At 37.3% G+C, this 9,790-nt stretch overlaps 2 protein-coding genes across 2 annotated transcripts; both read left to right on the plus strand.

The window, feature by feature from the left end:
- The first annotated feature begins 55 nt into the window (after positions 1-55).
- On the plus strand, positions 56-2,856 carry LOC110853469 (pleckstrin homology domain-containing family J member 1). Its single transcript, XM_022101738.2, has 5 exons — positions 56-517; positions 610-695; positions 764-933; positions 1,187-1,250; positions 1,443-2,856. Exons 1-5 carry the CDS (start codon positions 415-417, stop codon positions 1,752-1,754), a joined length of 735 nt encoding a protein of 244 aa, XP_021957430.1. The 5' UTR covers positions 56-414; the 3' UTR covers positions 1,755-2,856.
- A 1,709-nt stretch (positions 2,857-4,565) lies between these two features.
- Positions 4,566-9,416, plus strand: LOC110853208. Its single transcript, XM_022101457.2, has 10 exons — positions 4,566-5,265; positions 5,336-5,872; positions 5,937-6,533; positions 6,609-6,758; positions 6,822-7,211; positions 7,281-7,433; positions 7,536-7,904; positions 7,967-8,116; positions 8,179-8,652; positions 8,928-9,416. Exons 1-10 carry the CDS (start codon positions 4,999-5,001, stop codon positions 9,123-9,125), a joined length of 3,285 nt encoding a protein of 1,094 aa, XP_021957149.2. The 5' UTR covers positions 4,566-4,998; the 3' UTR covers positions 9,126-9,416.
- The last annotated feature ends 374 nt before the right edge of the window (positions 9,417-9,790 follow it).

Raw genomic sequence — 9,790 nt, forward strand, 5'->3', positions numbered from 1 at the left:
AGTGCAATTTAACTTTATGTTGATTCAAATTTAATTGCATTAAATCTTGCTTTGCAAATAGTTAGTTCATTAATGTTAGGAGAAATATATACAGATTACTCATATTTACTACTAGAGAATAGATAAATGTAATTAGTCATTAAATAACACACTTTAATTCTTTCTAGTTGTGATTCAGAAACTTGTAATTTTTCACTCCGAAGATTTAAATGTTCAATTAACTAATTAATTAATGTTTCATAAGACTGACTCGCAATTATATATCTAATTCCATGGCCTGACTTATCCAAGGATAGAGTTGGACAATGATTATCTGTGTAGACACAAAAGGGTGATGGGGTGCCTTATTGTTCTATAAACTAATTTTTAACCAGACTATTACCTGATAAGGCCTTACTTATACTACCATAAAGAATGCGGTTCAACGATAAGGACATGGCCGTCGTGTCGCAGAGGAAGGCGCAGATCGAGGGCAGGTTGCAATACAGGTCGCCGCCTGGAACTTTTAGGGATGCGGGTTAGAAATTACGATAACGACAATTTTGCTGATGAATTGATAGCCATTTAAATGATGATGAAGTTTAACATCTATCTTTGTTTTCTTTCCAGCTTTCAGAGAAAGATATTTCAAATTGATCAATAATCTCCTATTTTACTTTAGATTTAATGAGTTTGGTCAAATTGAGGAGAAGGAGGTAATATTAAACAAGATAAGGCCAAATTTAATATAGTAGTAATTAGCTAATTTATCAATTTATTACAGCCGGTTGGTGTTATTATCTTGGAAAATTATTCAATTCGGATAGAAACTGAGTCGGATTTATCCTTTGCGTTCGGAATTTTATTTTTAGACGAGCCCGATAAGCGTCACATCTTTACGACAAGGTCGGAGGAGGACGTTAATCGATGGGTAAACACGTTACGGCAGGCGAGGTAAGAATTTTTCAAAGGGATTTCGGCAGATTTTTGAGAATTGAGCATTACTGTTGACAAATTTCGAAAAGTACGAGGTTCGAATTAACGATAACTAAATACGTTCTTCGTTCAAAGTATTTCAATTTTCGTATTACAAATTTTGCGGAACAAGACGAATTTTGTTCCAATTTTTTTACAAAATTAATGCTTCATTTTTCAAATTAGATATAGCAATATTAGACCCCGATTTTACATATTTTTTTACACATAGTTATCAACATTGGAAGAACCGATTGGCAGCTATGCAGTCGAATATTAAGGCTTTAAAGGAAGCGGTGAGTGTAATTTCGCTTATATTTTTGAAGATTTTCTGTATTTTTGTCTCGAATTTAATAATAATGAATAGCTACGTAAAAATTTCAAAGAGTTTGTTTCGTTATAGATTTTGCATATGACAAAAACTGAATTTTTAAACTAAGTAGTTTGTTTGTACATTTTGACTTCATTTTAAAAATACTGATTTACAGCGTGACTCTATCGTACAAGATAAATCCAATCCACATCAACGAAATTTTCTAAACGATGTAAGTCTCCTCGATCTCGGAACTCGGAGGACATCGCCGTCGCCGGGTGGACAGCGTCGCAATCCTTTCCTTCCCTCAGGCGCTGTCCCCACTCCACTCGCGTCTGTACGACTCGAAGGTTCACCGTCGCCCAAGGTTCCTCCTAGAACCAATTCCCCCACTGTCAAGAGGACGAAAAGTGCTCAGAATCATAATAATAACAACGAAGCCCCGAGCTGCAATGGAGCAACAAGTAGGGATCTCATCGATTTTTGATGGTTATTTCCGAGCCAAGCCTTGATAACATTTATTAGTTCTTGTTTATCCTGAATTTGAGTACAGTTGATATTTTGATCCAGGATTTTTGACATTGTATTGTAATTATGGAGTTTTACTTTTTTCTTACTAGAAAAACTGCACTGTTTTGTACAAATTCCTGATATTTTGCTAGGCGGATAAGTTCACTTAATTTTTTTTTGTTGCTTGTGGTAGATTTTGTAACGAAATGGAAGTTAAAATTTCGTGAGGAACGTGCATTTTATGTTTATTTTTTTAATTAATGTGGACAAAATGACAATTAATGCATTTATTTTGAAACTTTAATTAATTAGAACTTCTAATTTAGAAGTACTGAAATATACAATTATTTTGTAGTTAATTTAATTGTATACAACATACCTTGTAATTTTTCATGCACCAATCCCACCCATTTTATTTCTTTAGTCTATTGATAAAAAATCATATACGCACATATATATGACCATCCCTATGGTTTAGAAAAATTATGGCATAGGTCTGTGATTAAGTGTGATTCAGTAATAACCAAATTCTCTGTAAAGGTATTCAGTCCGACATTTAACCAGAGAATTCGGCGAGTTTTGCGTCCACAAGTTTGCAAAGATTTGAAAAATCAAGTTACGTAAGCTTGTATAAATCAAGAACGTCTCTTTTTAATGTTAATCAGATTAGATTTGCATTAATGGTGTCGGTCAAGCGTCAGTGTACTAAGGGAACGCTCATAAAATATGCAACGCAAGATTGGCGATGTTTCTACCCCTCCCTATCCCCTCGTAACGGGTTATATTCCCTTTTTTAAAATATGGCGCAAGTTAACATGTTTAGTAAAAGCGATCCTTCCGCTACGTATTTTTTGAAAGTTGCCTAATACATGTAAAAATGTGGCTTAATTTTATTAAACATCCACATTTTACTGGGCTATGTAGACCCGTACGAAGTTCCTTGAGTTACCAAAACCTTGTAAACTGTGTAAAAGTTTTGAAAGATAACTTTACAAACCGATGCGAAATTAAGATTTATATAAATGACGGTTTGCTGCCAGAAATGGTTTCACGTAGGATTAGGTGACTCATCGTCACAGGTCTAAAAATCTGAACACTTTTACGCATTTCTCCGTTCTGGGAATTTATTTTTAAATTCTATCAGATCCATTTGTAGACCAGGTCAGTACCAATTTATTAAAAATATGCACTCCAGAGTTTATCAAGTTTTGAAGGAGGAGACCCAAGATAAGACCTCTAGTTAAAAGGTCTTCAGAAAAATTGCGTGTCCAAAAAATTGGCTTATGTTTTTTTTTAAAAAATCATCGCCATCCTATTAATCAGCTTACTGACTACAATTGGATCAGATAGATTTTCTATTTTCCATTCCATTCCTCTAGAAAACAATTTTGAAATCATGGTGTGGAAAGTAACCTAAACTCCGTTTCACGTTACATGGAGTACATTAGCCGAATGAGCCGAATTATTTTATTATTTGGTACCACTTATTTATATTTTGGCGTAAAAATCATACGACATTGACTAATGTAAACGCCAAAATAAGAATAAATGGTAACAAATAATAAAATAATTCGGCTCAATCGGCTAATTTACTCCATGTCTTGTGCCGTGAGATTTTTTGAGACGATGAGTCACCTATCGTCATCTTAACATACATAGGGTCCACTTGCAGCTTTACAATATTTCCACATTTAGAAAGATATGGATGAACTATTTTAATGCTTCGTTGAAATGTTTATGTATTTAGTAATCGGTTTAAATTTATACGAATTATGATTAAGTAAATCTAGTAAATAAGTAAGACTACTTACTAAAATCCTGCTGCTAAAAGTTCCTGCATCCTGTTACAGATATTTAAATAGCTATTTGCCCTATCACCTATAGCTAAATAAAAAGTGTAAATTATTATGCATTTATAAATAACAATCCATCATTAGTCAAAACGAAACTAAAATCTTCATATATGTGAAATATCAATCAGTGAATAAATTGCTAAAATTAAAAAAAACTCAAAATCAATGTAATTCAAATTATTTCAGAGTTGGCAGATCAATGAAACATTGCATTTATTACTTCACATTTTCAAAAACTAAATTAAAACTGCACAACTTTTACATAAACAAAGATACCAACATTCTTTTGTAAACTATGTACTTTTCAGTATGTGTTAAGTTGATAGGAAAATGGTAAGTACAATACGCAATGTTGTATGCAAAATATGCAAATTGCATATGTTTATGTATTCTACATGAAAAGTAAATGAAATGTTGACCAATTTTCCAGCTAAGAACTTTCTTTTTCAGGATTATAAATATACAATTAATGAATGCTTGATCAATCATACTCGAATAAAAAGGGCACGGTTAATTCACGTGATTAATTAAAGAATGTGTTCTACAAGTTTTGATACAGAATTGACTGATCACAAATAAACACTCCGAACGCATGCACTCGTTCACCCGAAATGAATTTCTATCCTGATCCTATACATCGATGAAGACATTTTTGTATGCGTGTTTGACTTTATCAGTGCTTATCTATGATGGATATCACCCAATGAGGTAGACAGTGACAAGAAATGACAATTATGACAATGTGATTAAGTATTATCCAGGGTTCCTCTAACCTCACCGGTTAAAATATAATTTTTTTGATACCGTTATCTGAGGATGAGCACTGCGAGCACTGAGGATGAGCAAAAAACACCTATAGTTTTTTATGTTTTTTATAATTAATAAATTACAAATCATGATCAAACTATCTGCAATCTGCTTTTAATTAAACAAGCCGATTATCTATAATATAGCTTATAAGCTATCACAAATTTTAGGAATAATGTGTAAATGGCGTGGAAAAAGATCTAAAATAAATAAAGTTCTGTTGTTCTCAATGTTAATAACTTTTCTGACGATTGTATAATAATTAAGTGTTCATGTGTAGTTAGTTGGATTAAATTGCGAGGAAATTATCAATCTTTTTATAACAATTGAACCGAACCTAACTTTATTGTGGGCTTCATTCCAGTGACTAAAATAATTGAATGACGTCACTGATCATGATCACCGATAAGCACATGCTACATGCTTTACTTACTCAATAATGACTTTGTACTGTCGACCTAAAAAATCAGTCATATAGTTATCTTGCTTCATTCATACAAGTATTGTACTCTCCGGGAGAGATTTGGACTTGGGCGTTTAAATATTTCCAATTCCAAAAAAATGGAGATTAATAAATTTTACATATTTTTCTTCACATCTGTTTTCCTAATAAATTCTTACCATGCTCAGGAAGTTATCGAAATTCCCACAGCCACTGACGCATATTTACTTTCGTACACTTTAGATGAAGAAAACTCAATTGTGACCTTTGAAGTAACGGCAGAAACTAAAGGGTTTATCGGTTTCGGATTTTCAAACATTTCGGGAATGGTTCAAGCTGACATTTTCATTGGTGGCGTGAACGAAGATGGAACTTCATATTTCGGGGTGAGTACTAAAATATGTAGTTTAAAAATAAAATAGGAATTTGTGAAATTTTAATCAAATCCAAATTCAGGATTACAGCTCCGTCACCACTGGGACTCCACGATTGGACGCTGAACAGGACTGGGAACTGTTGGAAGCGGCTGAAACAGAATTTACGACTTATTTGAAATTTAGTAGACCACTCACAACTTTTGATGCGAATGATGTCAATATTACAAATAGTTTGATGAATATCATTTGGGCGCTGGGAGAAAGAGATACTTTAGGATATCACGGTTTTTCTCGGTCAAATATAAAATTTAATTTAATCGAGGGCACGAATGAGGGAGTGACACCGGAACCACCTCCGACACCTCCGACCACCACGACGCGTCCGACAACGACGGCCCAACCAACGACCACGGAAGCTCCAAACTTCATCGAAATTCCTCTCGGATCTGACCTTTTGACCGCAACGTATATAATTTCCGAAAATAGAATTACATTCGTCGTTACTGCAAATACACCGGGATTTATCGGTTTTGGGTTTTCAAATCAGACCGGAATGACAGATGCGGATATGTTCATCGGTGGCGTGAACGATACCAATCAAGAAATCTATTTTGGGGTAATAATTTTGTATAACTTAATAAATAAATTAAATTCGAAAATTCGAAAATTAATTTGGCCAGGATTATATTTCGCGTTCTAAAACTATGCCAAACCGTGATGAGGAAGAAGACTGGACAATCATTTCTGGTAATCAAGTCGATGACGTAACAACGCTGTCGTTTTCTCGACTTTTAGTCACACCCGATTTCATGAACGACGTCCCTATCGAGGAGGACAAAGACATGAACATAATATGGGCGTTGGGTCGTGCAGATAACCTGGCTTATCATCGAGACAGAGGACAAGCTGTTTTTAATTTTATTCCGGTAGAGGAAACGACGCAACCATCTGATGCAAGTTCATCTGCAACCAGCGAACCACCCACGACGCCAGAAACGTCACCAACCCCTCCACCCACGACACCACCATCCACCGCCACCGTCACCACCACTCAGCAACCCACCACGACTACGGAACCTCCCCCTGGCAATGGAGAAATCCCGTTGGGAACAGATCTCCTAAAAGTCACGTACATCATCCTTGGCGACACCGTCATGTTCACAGCAACTGCAAAAAGGACGGGGTACATTGGGTTCGGTTTCTCCAATACGACCGGAATGGTTCAAGGGGACATTTTTATTGGGGGTGTAACCGAAACTGGGGAAGTCTATTATGGGGTAAACTCTGAATTTGAAAAAAATCGGATTGTACTCAGAATTTTAAAAAAAATTTTTAAATTTACAAAATTTCAGGACTACAACTCTCTTTCACACGTCACTCCAGCCCGTGACGCGCAACAAGATTGGGTTCTCATGTATGGAAGCGAAGTCGGCGATGTGACGACACTTGTATTTTCAAGGTTGTTGAACACTGGGGATTTCAATGACGATATTGTTATCGAAGTGAGTTATCTATCTACTCAATTACGTATGTTTCATGCGTCATAAATAGTTTAACCTACACAGGACAAAACTATGAACCTGATTTGGGCCCTCGGAGCCACAGATGATCTCGTTCACCACGCAAATCGTGGCCCTGCGAGTTACAATTTAATCTCGGGTCAACCCCCACCCACCACGACGACCACGACACCCACGACGACAACTCTCCCACCCAGCTCCACTGGGACGCCACCCACCTCACCCACGACGGAGAGTCCTCCGGGGAATGGGGAAATTCCCCTGGGGAGTGACCTCCTCAAAGTCACTTACGCCATACTCGAGCAAACCGTCATGTTTACGGCAGTGTCTCAAACTAAGGGCTACATTGGGTTCGGATTTACAAATGCGACCGGTATGATTCAAGGGGATATTTTCGTCGGAGGTGTGCTAGACACGGGCGACGTTTACTTCGGGGTATATACCGTCAAGTATTAAAAATTCCTCAAATTATTACGAAAATATTGAAACTCCATTTCTCCGTAGGACTACAAATCTCTGGAATACGTTATCCCCTCCCAAGACCAGCAACAAGATTGGGTACTTTTGCATGGACATGAAACTGAGAATGCTACGACGTTAGTCTTCTCGAGGCTTTTGGACACTGGAGATCGTAGCGGGGACGACATTGTCATCGAGGTACGGTTATATATGAAGAATCATAATTTGCAGTGTTTTTATTAAATCAAGAAAAGGTCAGACATTTTAGAGTCTGAATATTTACACTATTTAATCCCGCAGGATAAAAATATGGGAATAATCTGGGCCCTCGGCTCCACAGATGAACTCTTGTACCACACTAGTAATCCTACTCGTCGAGGTCAGGCGAGTTACAACCTCATCGCAGGTCAAGGTCCACCACTCACGCCACCACCAACAACGCTACTCACCACCGGAGACCCTGGTACGACGCAGGCTCCCACGCCGGGGGAAATTCCGATGGGGACGAACCTCATTCGGGTGACATTTTCCCTCGTCGAGTCCACCATCACGTTCACCGCGGTCGCAAGGACGACCGGTTATGTGGCCTTTGGCTTCAGTAACGCCAACGGAATGGCAGACGCTGACATTTTTATTGCTGGAGTGGGCCCTAATAACGCGTACTATCTGGTATTAAAAAATTGGGTAAAATCACATCCGAAAATCTATATAAAAACACGATTTAATTCCAGGATTGCAAGTCGAGCGGATATGCCGTACCAGAATTGGACACTGAACAAAACTGGGATCTCATTTCCGCTACGGAATCCGGAGGTGAAACAACCATCGTGTTTTCACGCTTATTAGACACGGGCGACGCTGAGCAAGACATTAAAATTGAGGTAACAAATATTTCTTTAAAAAAACTTTGCAATTTTGAAAAACACTTTTTGAAAATTTTAAGGATAAAGACATGACCATCATGTGGGCCATTGGAACGACTGACACTATCGAGCAACACGAGCCCACCAATAAAGGGCTCACTTCATATAATTTGATTCAAGCCCCACCCACCCTGCCGCCGATGGACCCGCTTCCTAAAACACTGCCCTTTGGGTCGGACTTAATCAAAGCAACGTACTCCATTTCCGGAGAAAACATCACTTTTCAAGTAATCGGACAGACTCAGGGTTTCATCGGATTTGGTTTCAGCAACGGAACTGGAGGAATGAACTCGACCGACATTTTTATCGCGTGGGTCTTCGACGACGGAAGCGTTGGGTTTGTGGACACTTTTACCAAAACTACTGAGACCCCAGTAAATGACACACAGCAGGATTGGGTCCTCCTTTCCGGCGAGCAGGCCGGGGGGCAGACAAGGATCGTCTTCTCGAGACCATTAGTCACGTCCGACGTGGAAAGTGATGTCCCGATTGAGGTAAATTTGCGGGGGCGAGATGCGATTTATTTATGAGCATACCAAGAGATGCAAATTTGTATCTTATCAAAATGTGTGTCAACTTTGTAATTGTTGTCTAATGTTTTCTTTTACTTCGTAATCTCATAGCCTAAAAAAAGTTTTAGCCGTAAAAATATTGCATTATGTTTCTGTCCAGAAATTTCCAATTTTCGAATTTTCATAATTCAAAGCCATTCGAATCATACAATTTCGATGAAATTTTGAAATTTTGCTAAATGTTCATTATTTTTCAGGACAAATATATGCGAATCGTGTGGGCGATGGGGTTCGAGGACTTTGTGACCTATCACGGCGAGTCGAACAGGGGTCAGGTCAGCTTCAACTTGATCACAGGGAGTGAGGAGGGAAACGGCAGATCGGGAAGGAGTGTAACGTCCTGGGCACTAGTCAGCTTGGGGGTGGCTTTAATTCTGATTTTAGGGGATTTTTGATAATTACATAATAGTAATTTTAAGATTTGATTGGAGACATGATATGGTTTTTGGTGTGGATTGTGTGTTATCTCATTTGTTACTTATTATATTTTTATATCTCTAAATGAATGGCTTATGTATGCCACCTCAGGGGTTAAAACATGAGACAGCATATAATATGCCTTCCAAAAACCATTTGCACAGTCCAGAAACGCTCTATTTTGTGTTACACTACGATATTGTGAACTTCAATTGTTACTAATGGGATTTTAAATAAATAAGATAAAAAATATAAATCACGCCATTTTATTAAAATATGTAACGTCTTTTAATTTTCATAAAAAATATAAATCACGCCATTTTATTAAAATATGTAACGTCTTTTAATTTTCATATATGAAGTAAAACTAAGATTATTTTAAAAAGGGTTTAGTTAGTTATAGAGTTGAATGAATATGTACGTGCATACATACGTATGTAAACTTAAGACCAAAACAATAGTCTTTCGACTTATCACTCCATCGTCTGCTGAGAATGCATGCGAACAGTTTCATCCGAAAATTTACCGAGTTTAAAAAAATATAATATAAAAAACCGAACACTCGCAGGTTTTTTGAGTTCTGTTGTTTTTATCTGATAATGAATAGTTCACTAACGGAACTTGCATGTCAAAAGGTCACTAT

The sequence above is a fragment of the Folsomia candida genome, unplaced genomic scaffold (assembly GCF_002217175.1).
Source record: "Folsomia candida strain VU population unplaced genomic scaffold, ASM221717v1 Fcan01_Sc008, whole genome shotgun sequence".
NCBI classification, from domain to species: Eukaryota; Metazoa; Arthropoda; class Collembola; order Entomobryomorpha; family Isotomidae; genus Folsomia; species Folsomia candida.